A 15135-nucleotide genomic window follows, 5' to 3' on the forward strand; every position below is an offset into this window, starting at 1 on the left:
CTGTCCAAGGAGGACGGGAGGCTCCACACGGAGGCGGGAGGGCCAGGACACGGTGCCTGGTCCCGGCCTTTCCCAGGGAGCTCCGGCGCCTTCCCAGACGCCCGCCGCTCCCGCCAGCTTTCCGCTCCCCGGCTCCCTCCGTCGTAGATCTGCCTCGGTCCCCACTCATCCCTCCACGGGGCCCAATGTCTGGAGGATACTCCATTCAGGGAGCTCCTCGCAGGCTGTCCCTTCCCCACGCTCCTCACCTGGAGGAGAAACTCAAGTGGAAATACTGGAGTATTTCCAGTATTTCGCGGCATAGACTGTGTTTAGAAAAGAAAGCTTTGAACTGGAGCGTCGCACTTCCTCCCCTCTGCCGCCCTCCTCAGCCTCCTTCTTCACTTCCTCGTGGCTCCCAGGCGCCCCTCCATCCCGCAGCAGTCCCCTTGGGCATCCCGCTTTCCACTGACCCGGACCCTCCCTTCCTTGTCCCCCAGCACTGCGTTTGGCGCTGCCAGCCCGGCTGTTACTGCCCCCCCGGCCAGGTGCTGAGTGCCGACGGCACCGTCTGCGTGCAGCCCGGTCACTGCAGCTGCCTGGACCTGCTGACTGGGGAGCGGCACCGTCCAGGCGCCCAGCTGGTCAAGCCTGACGGCTGCAACTACTGGTGAGGGCCGGGGGTGGGCCAAACGGGCAGGATGCCACGGGTGAGGGCAGGGCCACTCCGTGTCTCATGCACCCGAGCTCTCCCAGTCTCAGCTGATGCACGCTAGGCTCCCACAAGCCCCGAGAAGATGCAGCAGGTACCCTAACCCCTGGTCTGACAGGTGGGAAAACTGAGGCAGCCAGCTCTGGGGGTCTGGGAGACTTCAGAGAGCTGGACTTGTGCTTTGAGGGGGCAGGGGGTGGCGGTGTGGTGTTTCCTCCTGCTGTCTGGTCTCCTTCAGCCACAGACGACCTGTGGTCACTTCCCCATAGGACGGAGTCCGCAGGATGCCTGAGGGTGCCTGGAGTGGGTCAGGGAGCAGGGGCCGGAGGTGCTGGAGAGTGGGGAGGGGAACTGAGACCTGAGGGCAGTGGAGGTGGGGGGGGAAGGGGAGGCGGACGGGGAGGGGCGTGTGTGGAGTGAGCTGCCCTCTCTCTGTGCCTGCGTGCCCCGCCCAGCACCTGCTCCGAGGGCCGGCTCACCTGCACTGACCTGCCTTGCCCAGGTATGTACCCCACTCAGAACGAGGTGAGAAGAAGCGGTGTCCTGGGGCACAGGGAGGGCTGGGACCGGGGGAGGGATGGTTGCACCCCAGGGCTCACCACTCACCCCCACAGTGCCTGGTGCCTGGTGCCCGTGGTCAGAGTGGACGGCGTGCTCCCAGCCCTGCCGGGGCCAGACAAGGACCCGCTCCAGGGCCTGCAGCTGCCCGGCTCCACAGCATGGCGGGGCCCCGTGCCCCGGGGAGGTGGGGGAGGCAGGGGCCCAGCAACAGAGGGAGACCTGCGCCAGCCCCACCGAGTGTCCAGGTGAGATGTCCCACCGGGCGGCTCCAATCCCAGCGGGCTGGGACCTCTTGGACCTCCCAAGACAAAGGGGTGCTTTTGTATTCCTGCTGCAGTGGATGGAGCCTGGAGCCCGTGGGGACCATGGTCTCCCTGTGACATGTGCCTGGGGCAGTCCCATCGCAGCCGAGCGTGTAGCTGGCCCCCTGCCTCTGAGGGAGGCCGGCCCTGCCCTGGGGGCCACAGGCAGAGTCGCCCCTGCCAGGGCAATTCCACTCAGTGCACCGGTGAGGACTGCTGTGGAGATTTCGGGTGGTGGTGGCTTGTAAGGCTAGGGAGATGCTGCCTCTGACCTTTGACCCCTGCATCTGACTCCCCCCACCCCCCGCCCCGACACACATGCATGCCACTTTCTTTGAGGGAGAGCCCTTAGTGCACTCACCACATGGAACTGGGCAAGTGAAGATCTGAGCAGGTGGTGGACATGGCGAGAGGGCTGGTCATCCAACTCTTGGGACCGCCCCCCCAGGATGGAACGCCCCCAAACCTACTCTCTCTGCTTCCCTCCTGCTGCAGACTGTGCGGGTGGCCAGGATCTTCTCCCCTGTGGGCAGCCCTGCCCCCGCTCCTGCGAGGACCTGTCCCCTGGGGTCGAGTGCCAGCCAGGCTCGACTGGCTGCCAGCAGCCCAGCTGTGGGTGCCCCCCCGGCCAGCTGTCCCAGGACGGCCTTTGTGTGCCTGCCGCCCAGTGCCGCTGCCAGTACCAGCCCGGAGCCATGGGTCAGTACCTCTCCCAAACCACCCCTGAGCACAGCAGCGCCTTCCCGCCTGGCCCCTGCCACCCTGCCCATGGGGGCCAGCCTGGGACTGCGGGGCAGGAATGGGCAACTCCCGCGTCCCGGGGCTGGTGCCCATTGGGTCTTCTGTGTCCTCTGCCAACCAGGACCTGCGTCCCTGTGGGTGGAGACAGTGGGGTAGAGCCCTGAGCAGGGTTGGTGATTGAGCCGTCTGAAGTGCCTGCCCCCCTCCTGTGCCCTCAGGGATCTCTGAGAACCAGAGCCGCTCCACGGGGTCTGGACTCAGCTCCTGGGAGAGCCTGGAGCCCGGCGAGGTGGTGACAGGGCTGTGTGACAACTGGTGAGCCAAGAGTGCCAGGGAGGTGTGGGCTGCCAGCTGGGCAGGAGGGCCCCCGGGGGCAGTGGGCAGGGCCCTGTCTTCTAAAGCCCCACCCTTGTCCCCAGCACCTGCGTGGCAGGCATCCTGCAGTGCCAGGAGGTGCCCGCCTGCCCCGGGCCGGGGGTGTGGGGCTCCTGGGGCCCCTGGGAGGACTGCAGCGTCTCCTGTGGTGGAGGGGAGCAGCTGCGCTCCCGCCACTGCCCGCGGCCCCCCTGCCTGGGGCCTGCCCGCCAGAGCCGCACCTGCCGCACCCAGGTCTGCAGAGGTGAGCCCTGGCCCTGGCCCTGTTGCTCCAGATCCCCATCCCAGCCTTTGACCCTGACTCACGGGTTGCGTTTTGACCTCTCCTACCCCATCGCCACATGCTGCCCCTCACCCAGGCCAGTGGGGGGCAATAGAGGAGGAAGCAGGCGGATTTGGGGGGCAGGGGAGACTATAGGAGCGGATGTGACCCAGGGCCCGGCCCAGGGAGGGTGTGGTCCGCACGACTCCGGGGGTGGGGGACACTGGAGGGGATGGGCTGGGGTGACCGGAAGGAGGTGGGCACAGCAGACTGCGAGGGTGGTACGGTACGGACACTCACTCAGGGGTCCCCTTCAGAGGCAGGCTGCCCAGCTGGGCGTCTGTACCGCGAGTGCCAGCCTGGCAAGGGGTGCCCCTTCTCCTGCGCCCACATCACTGGACAGGTGGGCTGCTTCTCCGCCGGCTGTGAGGAGGGCTGCCACTGCCCCGAGGGCACCTTCCTGCACCACTCAGCATGTGTCCAGGTTAGGACTCCCCCTGCCAGCAGCCCAGGGCCCTCCCCTCCCCCGTCAGCTCTCACCTCTGCAGACCCTGTGGCCTCTGGACGGTCTCTAAGTGTCCTGACTTAGAGCTGGTGGCCCTGAGCCCCCAGGTAGGGGAAGGGACACACTGAGTCAGGGGACAGTTCCCAGCAGAGCTAGACTCAAACGCAGGTGTCCTAGTTCCTGGCTCAGGCCCTTTCTGCCTCCCTCAATCCCCTCTCGCGGGTCCCATTCTGTAAATGGCCTCTGTTGACCCTGCCACATCCTGGCTAAGTGCTCTGATCAGGAAGGCGCCTGGCCAGCTCCGGTCAAGCCATAGCCTTACATCGCTCATGGTCAGCCCCATGACGTAGGTACACAGTCCCACTTGCTATTGGAAGTGCAGTCTCAGGGCCCAGAGCTGTCCGGAGCACCCTTCCCACCCATCTCCTTCCCCCCACCCTGCTTCTGAGGATGTCCATGGGGGTGGGGGTGGGGCAGAGGACTGGCCCTGGCAGGGGGCTCCAGCCCGTGTCTCTACACCTTCTCCCCGACCCCAGGAGTGCCCCTGTGTGCTCACCGCCTTGCGGCTGCAGGAGCTGAAAGCTGCCAACACTGACCCAGGGGCTCACCCGTCTGTTCTGGGAGAGGATGGTCAGCCTCTTGGGCCTGGCGATGAGTTGGGCTCGGGTCAGAGCCTCCGTACAGGCTGCCACAACTGGTGAGGGGGTGGGAGATTTGGGGTGGGGGGAATTTGAGGGGGATGATGAGAGTGTGGGTGATTTGGGGAGGATTTGAGGGTTAGGGGTTAGAGGATGTGTCCAGGGGCCCTGGGTGGCCCTGCACCCCATCCCCCACCCACCCCGGCCGCTTGACCCTGGGCTTATCCTTTCTCTGTCTCCTTGCCCTTGGGGGCTGACGTGTCTGCCCGCACCCCTTTCTCCTGGGGTCCGAGCTGCCAGCCCCTTATCCTCACACCCTTTCCCCAGCTCCTGTGCGCATGGGAAGCTATCCTGCTCTGTGGGGGACTGCTCCAAGGCTGCTGGTGGCTTTGGCCCCTGGGGTCCGTGGGGCCCCTGCTCCCGCTCCTGTGGCGGGCTGGGCACCCGCACCCGCAGCCGCCAGTGTGTGCGCCCCACACCCGCTCCCGTTGGCCAGGGCTGCCGCGGGCCCCGCTGGGACCTCGAGTACTGCCCCAGCCCGGAGTGCCCAGGTGAGGGAAGGGGGATGGGGTGGGAGGCGTCTGGCTGTCCCTTTGTCCCTTCTTGTCTGTCCATTCCTGTTCCCACTCTGGGTCTAGCTCTGCGTTTCTCTTCTGTTCAGACACACTCAAACGAATTTCTAGAACTCTTGCAGAATGTGTGTTCGGAGTTGGGTGGGGCAGTGAGGACCCTGATCTTGGAGTCCAAGGGCTCAAATAACCCATTTCAGCATGGGGGGGGGGAGCCTGTAGGAGTGTGTGTGCTCGGGAAAACGGTGGGAGGTTGAGAATTCTCCTAGGGGGACAGTCTAGGAGAGTTTCCTGGAGGAGGTGGCATCTGAGGGGGTCTGAAGATGGAGAGGACTCTGACGAGTGTTGGGGGAAGGGATGCCAGGAATCAGGCATGGCCTGAGCAAAGGCCTTGCTACTGTGAGCAAGTGCTGTGCTTAAGTCCTGGGGTGTCTGGGTGAACCAGAGAGCGACAGGTTTGGGGAACTTGACCACTGGCCCTGGGACTTGGGCCTCGTGCACGTCTGTCTGGGAAACACTTCTGAGCAGGTTTCCTTTGGCACAGGGGCTGCAGGGTCCACAGTGGAGGCAGTGACAGGCCTTCCAGGTATCAGACTCTCCAGACTCCCAGCCCGATTCCCTGCACCCCTCCCTCTGGGAAGAGCAAGCCCCGGGCCTCCTCCCTCCCCAGCCCTGCTTCTGGGAGCCCAGGAGCCCAGGGCTGACTCCTCGGGGGTCTCCTCTCCCCACCCAAGGCGGCTGGGGCCTGTGGTCCCCGTGGTCCCCCTGCTCTGGCAACTGCACAGACCCGGCTCACCCTGCCTGGCGCAGCCGCAGCCGCCTCTGCCTGGCGAACTGTACCGGGGGGGCCGCTTCCCAGGAGCGCCCCTGCAACCTGCCCTCCTGCACAGGTGCGCCTTCCGGTCCTGACCTCTGACCCTGCCCCAGGTCTGGACCCTGAGCCTCCCCTCTAAGGCGTCACCCCAACTCCAGCCAGTGTCCAGCCCCAAGCCCCACATCTAATACTCCGTGTGCAAATACAGAGTTCTCAACCTGAACCTGGGCCTTCGTTGTGAACCCCAACAGCTGGTGGGGAGCACCTTCCAGCCATTCTCACTCATGTGGGTACCAAACACTACCCCCCGCAGAAAGGTCCCATCCAAATCCCTCACCTGCCTTGGGGGTCTGGGACTACTGTCCCCTCGCCTGTACCACTGTCACCCCAAGAGAGGGGAAACTGAGGCCCGGTTGCCAAAGCCACACAACAGTCAGGATCAGATCTGAAAGGGGCGCAGGATGGGGCATAGCCAGCCCCGGCTGAGGAGGTCGGCACTTGAGCTGGGGCGGGGAGGGTGGGGGTCAGGGGACTGGCTGCAGCTCAGCGTCGTCCTGTCCCGCCCGCAGAGCTGCCCCTGTGCCTGGGCCCTGGCTGCGTGGCCAGGAACTGTTCCTGGACTGCCTGGGCCCCGTGGGAGCCGTGCTCCCGCAGCTGTGGGGCGGGCCAGCAGCGCCGCCTGCGGGCCTACCACCCCCCAGGGCCTGGTGGACACTGGTGCCCCGACGTCCTTACAGCCTACCAGGAACGCCGCTTCTGCAACCTGCGAGCTTGCCCAGGTGCGGTGGGCGGTGAGCGCCCGGCGGGAGCGCCCTTCCTTAGCATCAGTGCCCGTCCCACGCCGGGCCCTTCCACCTCCAGCGTGGCGCCTCGCCCCAGGCTTGGGGGACACGTGGGGGTCCCTGCCTGAGCCAGACCCCTTGTGCGGCCCTTCTCTTCCCCATTCAGAGCCTGGAGGCTGGTCACGCTGGAGCCCCTGGTCCTGGTGCGACCGGAGCTGCGGAGGGGGCCGGTCCCTGAGGAGCCGCAGCTGCTCGAGCCCCCCACCCAAGAACGGCGGTGCCCCCTGTGTTGGGGAGAGGCACCACGCACGGCTCTGCAATCCTGCGCCCTGTGGTACGGCAGTGGTGATTGCTCCCTGTGAAGCTTTCCCCACCCTCTCCTCTGACTTCACCCCCACATCACTGTGCAGTGGGGATGGGGGGCAGGCTGCTGCCTCGTCGCCGGTGAAGGAAACCAAGCCCTGCAAGGGCAGATGCTGGTGGGGCCTGGGCTTTGGGCAAGGCCACTCCCAGTGGCCAGGGCTGAGCTGCCCGATCCGCCCACTGTCCACCTCCACCCGGGACTAGAACTCATTCACTCAGCTGTGACCGCCCCCCTTCAGTTCCCGGAACCACCCGGTCAAGAGTTTCAGGGGGTTTGAGGATAACAGTCTTGAGATACCTGGTGCCTGGGAGGTGCACTGAGCCAGCCAGGTTGTCACCCCCGCCACCCACTCTGAGCTCCAGCTCCTTCTGCCATTGGTTCTTCCAAGCTCACTGACCCTATGGACCCTGTACTCTAAGGCCCACCACCTCAATTAGGATGACCCCCCACACTGATGAGCCCCCATCCCTTCCACCCTTCTCTGGATGAACACAAAGGAGCCACACAGGTGGGAATGCTAGCCTTTAAATGCACCCATTCAGTCCAGCTCAGCAAACACTTATCAGGAGCAGGCGGTGAGAGGAACTGACTGTCACTCAGAGTGTCCCCAGGACCCCAGGTTTCCCTAGGCACCAGCCTGGGGGAGGGACCGGGTCATATGGCTTCACGGAGGTCAGGGTGGCCCCCATGGGGCAGGGGGAGGGTTCCCGAGTCCCAGGGCTCAGGGCCCTCTTGACTCCAGTCTTCCCATCTGCCCAGAGGAGGGCTGCCCTGCAGGCATGGAGGTGGTCAGCTGTGCCAACCGCTGCCCCCGCCGCTGCTCAGACCTCCAGGAGGGGATTGTGTGTCAGGAGGGCCAGGCCTGCCAGCAGGGCTGCCGCTGCCCCAAGGGTAGGTGCTCCCTTCGGGAGCGCAGGGCAGCTCAGCGGGAAGGCAGAGGGGGGCCCTGGGGTGTGGGCATCCTCAGCTCTGGAGGGCCGCCTCCCCGCAGGGTCCCTGGAGCAGGATGGTGGCTGCGTGCCCCTCGAGCACTGCGAGTGCACGGACGCCCAGGGCCACAGCTGGGCCCCAGGGAGCCAGCAGCAGGAGGCCTGTAACAACTGCACGTGCCGGGCGGGGCAGCTCTCCTGTACAACCCAGTCCTGCCCGCCTCCTGCCCACTGCGCCTGGAGCCGCTGGTCAGCCTGGAGTCCCTGCAGCCACTCGTGTGGACCCGCAGGGCAGCAGAGCCGCTTCCGGTACGGGGCAGTGCCGGGCCTGTGTCACCTCGCTCCACCGGGGCCTCCTGCAGCCTGGACGCGGTCTCCTGGACTGCCGGGGTTCCTGGATCCTGTCCCCGCCAGTGACTTTGTGCCCACCCCGTGACCTGGCCTTGGCTTTCCTTAGCTACCTCCACACCCACGTTGAGCTTCCCCAGGGGCGGAGGGAGGCGTGACGAAGGGCCCGGGACCATCTCTCACCTTCTCCGCCCTGGGGCCCGACCCAGGTCTTCCACGTCGGGCTCATGGGCTCCGGAGTGTCGGGAGGAGCAGTCCCAGAGCCAGCCCTGCCCTCAGCCCCCATGCCCACCCCTGTGCCTGCAGGGCACCCGCCCCCGCTCCCTGGGAGACAGCTGGCAGCAGGACGGATGCCAACAGTGGTAAGCCCTGGGGCAGGGGCGGGGGCAGGGGGCGGGCAGGGGTTGGGGGCAGACGGGAAGATGCCATCCTGCTGGGCAGCAGCGTCCCTGAGTCTGGGCTCCTCCCTCAGCTCCTGCACCCCAGAGGGCATCATATGTGAAGACGCCGAATGTGCAGGTCTGGGGGCTTCATTCCCAAACTCCCGCCACCTCACTAGCCTCCACCTTGCCCTCTGTCTACCAGTTCTGTCTGTTTCCCTCCGCCCATGTTTCCAACTGCCGGCCCCTGTGTGCTGAAGGTCCCGTCCAACCCTCTGCCTCTTTGCTCCTCTGATTTCTCTAACCTCCCTGCTGCCTCCCGCAGGGCCCGGAGCCTGGACGCCGTGGTCCCCTTGGTCTGACTGCCCTGTCTCCTGTGGAGGCGGAAACCAGGTCCGCACCCGGGTCTGCGTGGCCTCGGCCCCTCCCCGAGGGGGCTCCCCCTGCCTGGGCCCCGACGCCCAGAGCCAGCGCTGTGGGCAGTGGCCTTGCCCGGCGCTGCAGGACGCCTGCTCCTGGGGCCCCTGGGGGCCCTGCTCCCGCAGCTGCGGCCCGGGCCTGGCCTCCCGCTCCGTGTCCTGCCCCTGCCCGCTGACCGAGGCTGACCCCACCTGCAATGGTACCTCCCCGCGCCTGGACACCCAGGCCTGCTACGCAGGGCCCTGCCTGGGTGAGTGTGCGTCAGAAGCGAAGCCCCTTTCTCTGTCTCCTACCTGCGCAAGATCCAGGGAATGTTTATTATTATAACCAACTTCCAGATTATCTCCCCAAAATATACCTCTGTCCATCCTCTCCCAAGGGATTCCCAGGTGGCTCAGTGGTAAAGAATCTGCCTGCCAGTGCAGGAGCCACGGGGAATCTGGGTTCAATCCCTGGGTTGGGAAGATCCCCTAGAGGGCATGCAACCCACTCCAGGATTCTTGCCTGGAGAATCCCATGGACAGAGGAGCCTGGTGGGCTGCAGTCCGTGGGGTCGCAAAGAGTTGGACACGACTGAGCACCCGAGCACGCACCCGCCTCCTCTCAAGACTTTTCTCAGTGTTTTCCCTCTTCCCACCATCAGTCCTTTAGAGCCCTGTGGGGTGTGACCCTCACTGCTGGGTGGTAGGGAAGCCTGCCAGCTGGGACCTTTCGGAATTCTTGGCTTCCTTTTGCTCTTTGCCTGTCAGGGTGTTGGCTGGAATGAGAGGGGAGGGCTGGTGGGAGAGAGGCTGGGGAGCCCGGAGAGGCCCCTGGCTGAGCCCTGGCCCCGCCTGGTCTCTAGAGGAGTGTGTGTGGAGCAGCTGGAGCAGCTGGACGCGGTGCTCATGCCAGGTGCTGGTCCAGCAGCGCTACCGACACCAGCGACCCACGCCCGGGGGCGCCGGGGCGGGCCCCCCCTGCACTCGACTGGACGGCCACTTCCGGCCTTGCCTCGTTGGAAACTGCTCCGGTGAGGCCCCGGGAGCAAGGAGCTGGGGAGACGAACCCTCGCAGGGGCCTCCCGGGTTCCCCAGGGGGCACCACCAGCTCCTCTTAGCATGATCCTCAGGGTGCCCAGGTACTCAGAGGGGTTGCCCGCGCCTGCACAGACCCTGCCCTTGGCTGGGACCCTGCTCTAGCTGCTCCCTGCCTCACCCTTGGGTGTTCGCCCCCACCCCGCCCCACAAGCCTTCGCCGTGGTTTTCCCACTTTGCAGCCACAGGCCCAGCCGTGTCTTTTCTGTAGCTGCAGTGAGTGCGGGCTCCTCTAGTGGTGGTGCTCCGTCTTCTCCTTGTGGTGTCTTCTCTTGTTGCACAGCAGAGGCTCTAGGGCACGCAGGCGTCAGCAGCTGCAGCTCCACAGCCGTAGCTCTTGGTCTCGAGAGCACAGGCTCAGTAGTTGCAGTGTACGGGCTTAGTTGCTCCTCTGCACGTGGGAGCTTCCCAGACCAGGGATCGAACCCATGTCTCCTGTGTTGGCAGGTGGATTCTTTACCACTGAGCCATCAGGGAAGCCCCCCAGTTGTGGCTTTGTGTCCACTGGTAGCTGTCCCAGGCGTGGCGGGTCTTGACCCACGTCCTACTCCAACTGCTCTCCGTCTGCACGCCTCTGCCGCCCACCTGCCAATCCCGGGAGCGACCTGCCAGGGCCTGAGCCCCTGCGGCTTGCTGGCTCTCCCGGGTCCAAACAGTCCTCACCCGTCCCCGGAGGCACCTGTAGGGACTGAGTGGGCATGGATGGGGCAACACTGGTCTGTCGTTACCTACAGCAGGGGAGCAGTAGCTTGCACTCTTACCGGGTGACTTCAAGGGGAGGTGATGGGACCACGCACTGTGCCCTCTGGGTTTAGGGGGCAGACAGTGTCTCTGGGCTGCACCCTGCACCAGCCTGCCTGCCTCCCCCTGCAGAGGACAGCTGCGCGCCTCCCTTCGAGTTCCAGGCCTGCGGCTCCCCCTGCACCGGACTCTGTGCCACATACCTGAGCCCTCAGCTCTGCCAGGACCTGCCACCCTGCCAGCCTGGCTGCTACTGCCCTGAGGTGAGGTGTGGAGCCAGGGGAGATGCCCCAAGAGGAGGAGTCCCCTGTCCACTCTCCCGTACCTCCTTCCTTCCCCTCTGAACCTCTCATCCAGACAGCACTTCACATTCTGCCAGGCGGCCGTTTGCCCACACCACTGACTTGACAGCACGCATGGCACCTGCTGGGGGCCAGGCATGGGCGGGCATTAGGGTGATGATGAGATGACTGCCACAAGGCCCTGTCTCCCGTCCCTTTCTGCACAGGGGCTACTGGAGCAGGCTGGAGGCTGCGTACCCCCAGAACAGTGTAACTGCCAGCACGTCTCAGGAGAAGGAGCTGGGGTGACCCTGGCCCCCGGGGACCGCCTGCAGCTGGGCTGCAAAGAGTGGTGAGTGTTGGGGGTGAGGGAGGTGGCACCAGAGGCCTGGGACCAGGGACTGGAACAGGGAGGAGGAGGGGTTCTGCAGGGCAGCCTGATCCCTGCAGATAAGGCCAAGCAAAGCCCCAAGGTCCCAGCCTCCCCCTGCTCCAAATGAGCCCAAAGCCCAGGTTACCCCTACATAAGCCCCCCACCCTCCAACCCACCATTCTGGGCTGGGTCCTGCCTCCTGGAGCCCACCCTGACCACCCCCTCCCACAGTGAATGCCAGCGTGGGGAGCTACGGTGCACCAGCCAAGGCTGTCAAGGTAACTAGACTGAGGAGACCAGCTGTCCCTCTTTTTCCAGGACTTGGGGAGGGGGCTGGATTTTTGCCCAGGACTTGGGTGGGGGGTGGGACTTGGAACTTTCATTTCTAGGACTGGGACAGTCCCAGACAAACCAAGATGGTTGGTCCCCCTACTCCGGCTCTCCTGTTTCTTGAACTTTCTGGTCACAACACGAGCCCCTTGTTCCCCATCCACTGTGGTCTCTGGGTCTGGGGCGGGAGTCCTGGGAAGGACGCTCACAAGCCGCCCTTCCTAGGTCTTCTGCCTCTGAGTGGCTGGTCTGAGTGGTCACCCTGTGGGCCCTGCCTGCCCCTCGGCCTGCTGGCCCCTGCCTCCAGGACTGCCCTAGAGGAGAGCTGGCCCCAGGACACAGCTGGCCTGTCCCCCACCTCGGCCCCTACACTGGCTTCGGAGCAGCACCGCCACCGCCTCTGTTTGGACCCTGAGACGGGGAGGCCGTGGACTGGGGACCCAGACCTCTGCACTGTGCCACTCAGCCAACGACGCCTCTGCCCAGACCCTGGAGCCTGCCAAGGTGATGGGGGGCGGGTCCACGTGGGGGCGGGGCCTGGCCGGTAGGGCTGGGAATGGGCGGGGCCTGGGAATGGGCGGAACCTGGCCGGGTAGGGATGGGTTCGGCTATTCATGTCTGTTCGGGGGCCCTTAGCTGGCCGGCTCACCCTCCTGCTAGACTCCAGGGTCTGCTGGCTTTGAGGGTGGGAGGGGGCAGCAGCAGCTGGAAGAGGAGGAAGGGGGCTCAGGGTTGCAGAGGGAGCCAGGGGGAGGTGGACCTGGGCACTGACTCCCATTTTCTCTCCCCAGACTTATGTCAGTGGGGTCCCTGGGGGGCCTGGAGCCCCTGCCAGGTGCCCTGCAGTGGGGGATTCCGGCTGCGCTGGAGAGAGGCTGGGAGCCCCCCTGCAGGAGGCTGCCTGGGGCCATGGACTCAGACTGAGAGTTGTAACACGGGGCCTTGCCCAGGTAACGGCCCCAGCATTGAAGGAGGGGCCGGGGATGTGGCCTCTGGGGTGGGGTGGGGGCTGCTGCCTCAGCCCCTGTAGGTGCCCGTGGAAGGCTGGGGACTCGAGAACACCCCAGCTCAGACACCGACCTTCTGGTCCGCAGGAGAGAGCTGCGAGGCCCGGGACACCGTGCCCACTCCTGACTGTGCCAACCAGTGCCCAAGAAGCTGTGTCGACCTCTGGGACCGCGTGGAGTGTCTTCAGGGACCATGCCGCCCAGGTGGTTAGGCCATGCCCACCATCGGCTTGGAGACTCTGGGAAAGCCCACTGCCTCCTGCTACCCAAGAGCTTGTGACCTGGGGTGGGCAGACGGCTGGGTCATGAGGTACAGGGCAGCAGAGTGGATCCCTGGGTCACTTTTGGTGACCAGCTGGGGGTCCTGCCTGAGTGAGCCTTGGTCAAAACGGGCTGTGTCCTCAGGGTGCTCTGGGGCAGCCTCAGAGGTCCCCAGGGGGGCTCTCCATGCACGGGGCAGCCTAGAGAGGCCCGATCCTGCGGGCGGGGTGGGAGGAAGGGCACGCTAGGACTGCCCCAGGCCCTGGAGTCCCTCTGGCTAAGAGAGGGCTCCTCACATGCACCTGCCATATCCTGCTTGTCACTCCCCCCCCAAGGCTGCCGCTGTCCCCCTGGCCAGTTGGTACAGGATGGGCGCTGTGTGCCCGTGTCTTCTTGCCGCTGTGGCCTCCCCAGCCCCAATGCTTCCTGGGCGCTGGCTCCGGCCGAGGTGGTGCAGCTGGACTGCAGAAACTGGTACGACTGCCCACTGATGGCCACACAGCGGGGCGGGGAGCTCCGGGTGGGAGGCTTGGGCCAGCTCAGGGTTATGGGGCATTGTTGGGGAGCAAAGCCTGTTCACCCTGACTCTCGGGGCTCTGAGCCCTTTCTGCACACCCCTGCCCCAGCACCTGTGTCAACGGGTCCCTGGCGTGCTCCTCCCACGAGTGTCCAGCCCTTGGGCCTTGGTCAGCCTGGAGCAGCTGCTCTGCTCCTTGTGGTGGGGGCACCACTGAACGACATCGGAGCTGCAAGGAGAGCCCCGGGGGGGCACCGTGCCAGGCCCAGGACACGGAGCAACAGCAAGACTGTAACCTGCAGCCCTGCCCCGGTGAGTGCCCAGGGCGGTGGGTGCCTGCCCAGCCCGGGGCCCGTCCCAAGGCCCCCCTGGCACTCCACCTCACTCTCTGCTTCCCCCCACCCCAGAGTGCCCACCCGGCCAGTTGCTCAGTGCCTGCGCTGTCTCGTGCCCACGCCTCTGTTTGCATCTGCAGCCTGGCACCCCCTGCATGCAGGAACCCTGTCGGCTTGGCTGTGACTGCCCCGGAGGGCAGGTGAGTTTGGGTGCTGTGCCCTGACTCTCGAGTGGGGGACCAGGCTGGCGGCGGGGCAGGAGTGGTGGTCACGTGTAAACCGAGCCTGCCCCCCTGCAGCTGCTGCACAACGGCACGTGTGTGCCCCCTGCCGAGTGCCCCTGCACGCAGCTCTCTCTGCCCTGGGGCCTCACCTTGACTCTTGAAGAGCAGCACCGAGAACTGCCCCCAGGGACTCTGCTCACCAGGAACTGCACCCACTGGTGAGGCCAGGAGTGCCGGTGGGGAGAGCGTGCTGAGAATGGGGGTGGGGAGGAGGGTATGGCAGGCATCTGAATGAAAGCGTTTGTCTTCCCAGCGTCTGCCAAGGTGGGGCCTTCAGCTGCTCCCTCGCTGACTGTCAGGGTGAGATGCGGGCTGCCCAGGTTCCTGCTGGTCCCTCCAAAGCCAAGGCCAAGCTGCCCTGATGACAGGAGAGGGGCCCATGCTACCCCCAGCCACCAAGCTGGGCTCCACTACTGATGGGAGGGTGGATAGGAGCAGAACAGAGTGGGCAGTGCTGAGGAGCAGGGAGGGACCCGGGGTGCCCAGTGTGGGAGGGGGAAAGTGGAGGCTGGCCCCAGGGCTGACCTGAGTGGTGGGATGGGTGGTCTTCCCTGGCAGAGTGCCCCCCTGGAGAAATGTGGCAGCAGGCGGCCCCCGGGGAGCTGGGGCCCTGTGAGCAGACGTGCCGGGAACCCAACGCCACGGAGACCCGGGGCAACTGCAGTGGGAGGCAGGCCCTGGGCTGTGTGTGCCAGCACGGGCTCTTCCGCAGCCAGGAGGGCCCCTGCGTGCCTGCAGACCTCTGCGAGTGCTGGCACCACGGGCGCCCCCACCCGGTGAGATACCGTGGCCCTCCGTGCCCCCTGCCCTTCCTGACCCAGGGCTCTGGACCACTGGTTTGTCCCTGGCTCCTACCCCTGTACCCAGACCTGCAGCAGCGGGCAGCTTGGCCAGCGGCTGGCACACTTGGACCATCTCTGGCCCCCAGGGGCCCACCTCCCTCCTGAAACCCTTGCTGCCGACGCTGGTCTCAGACCACTGCCCTGCCCAGGCCCCCGGGTGGGCTTGGGATGGGGAGCCGGGTAACAGAGAAGTCTGTGGTGGGGAGGGGGGTGTGGAGAGCAAGTTCTGCCCCCTCTCCCCAGCCGGGATCCGAGTGGCAGGAGGCCTGTGAGAGCTGCCGCTGTGTCAGTGGGGAGAGTGTCTGCACCCAGCACTGCCCCCCACTCACCTGTGCCAAGGTACCCACCTGAGCCCCATGGCCCTGGGTTCCTTCCTGGGTCCCTCCCCGAAGGGTGGTCTCAGGGCC

At 65.8% G+C, this 15135-nt stretch overlaps 1 protein-coding gene across 1 annotated transcript in view; it reads left to right on the forward strand.

The window, feature by feature from the left end:
• LOC129552003 (SCO-spondin) overlaps positions 1 to 15135 on the forward strand; it is a 51982-nt gene that overhangs the window by 34076 nt on the left and 2771 nt on the right. Inside the window, exons 67-99 of the mRNA XM_055420201.2 lie at positions 480 to 649; positions 1147 to 1193; positions 1306 to 1497; positions 1590 to 1760; positions 2050 to 2253; positions 2514 to 2610; positions 2715 to 2914; positions 3250 to 3416; positions 3974 to 4134; positions 4403 to 4626; positions 5189 to 5230; positions 5379 to 5534; positions 6028 to 6237; positions 6407 to 6574; positions 7364 to 7495; positions 7596 to 7842; positions 8091 to 8243; positions 8354 to 8400; positions 8587 to 8931; positions 9526 to 9693; positions 10631 to 10761; positions 11007 to 11131; positions 11384 to 11430; positions 11708 to 11986; positions 12274 to 12432; positions 12577 to 12693; positions 13086 to 13224; positions 13377 to 13579; positions 13675 to 13802; positions 13902 to 14044; positions 14140 to 14186; positions 14445 to 14662; positions 14972 to 15067. Coding sequence (XP_055276176.2) covers positions 480 to 649; positions 1147 to 1193; positions 1306 to 1497; positions 1590 to 1760; positions 2050 to 2253; positions 2514 to 2610; positions 2715 to 2914; positions 3250 to 3416; positions 3974 to 4134; positions 4403 to 4626; positions 5189 to 5230; positions 5379 to 5534; positions 6028 to 6237; positions 6407 to 6574; positions 7364 to 7495; positions 7596 to 7842; positions 8091 to 8243; positions 8354 to 8400; positions 8587 to 8931; positions 9526 to 9693; positions 10631 to 10761; positions 11007 to 11131; positions 11384 to 11430; positions 11708 to 11986; positions 12274 to 12432; positions 12577 to 12693; positions 13086 to 13224; positions 13377 to 13579; positions 13675 to 13802; positions 13902 to 14044; positions 14140 to 14186; positions 14445 to 14662; positions 14972 to 15067 — 5133 coding nt within the window. The remainder of the gene's footprint in view (positions 1 to 479; positions 650 to 1146; positions 1194 to 1305; positions 1498 to 1589; positions 1761 to 2049; positions 2254 to 2513; positions 2611 to 2714; positions 2915 to 3249; positions 3417 to 3973; positions 4135 to 4402; positions 4627 to 5188; positions 5231 to 5378; positions 5535 to 6027; positions 6238 to 6406; positions 6575 to 7363; positions 7496 to 7595; positions 7843 to 8090; positions 8244 to 8353; positions 8401 to 8586; positions 8932 to 9525; positions 9694 to 10630; positions 10762 to 11006; positions 11132 to 11383; positions 11431 to 11707; positions 11987 to 12273; positions 12433 to 12576; positions 12694 to 13085; positions 13225 to 13376; positions 13580 to 13674; positions 13803 to 13901; positions 14045 to 14139; positions 14187 to 14444; positions 14663 to 14971; positions 15068 to 15135) is intronic.

Source organism: Moschus berezovskii, chromosome 3, assembly GCF_049115385.1.
Source record: "Moschus berezovskii isolate FMDL1 chromosome 3, NW_MosBer_1.0, whole genome shotgun sequence".
NCBI classification, from domain to species: Eukaryota; Metazoa; Chordata; class Mammalia; order Artiodactyla; family Moschidae; genus Moschus; species Moschus berezovskii.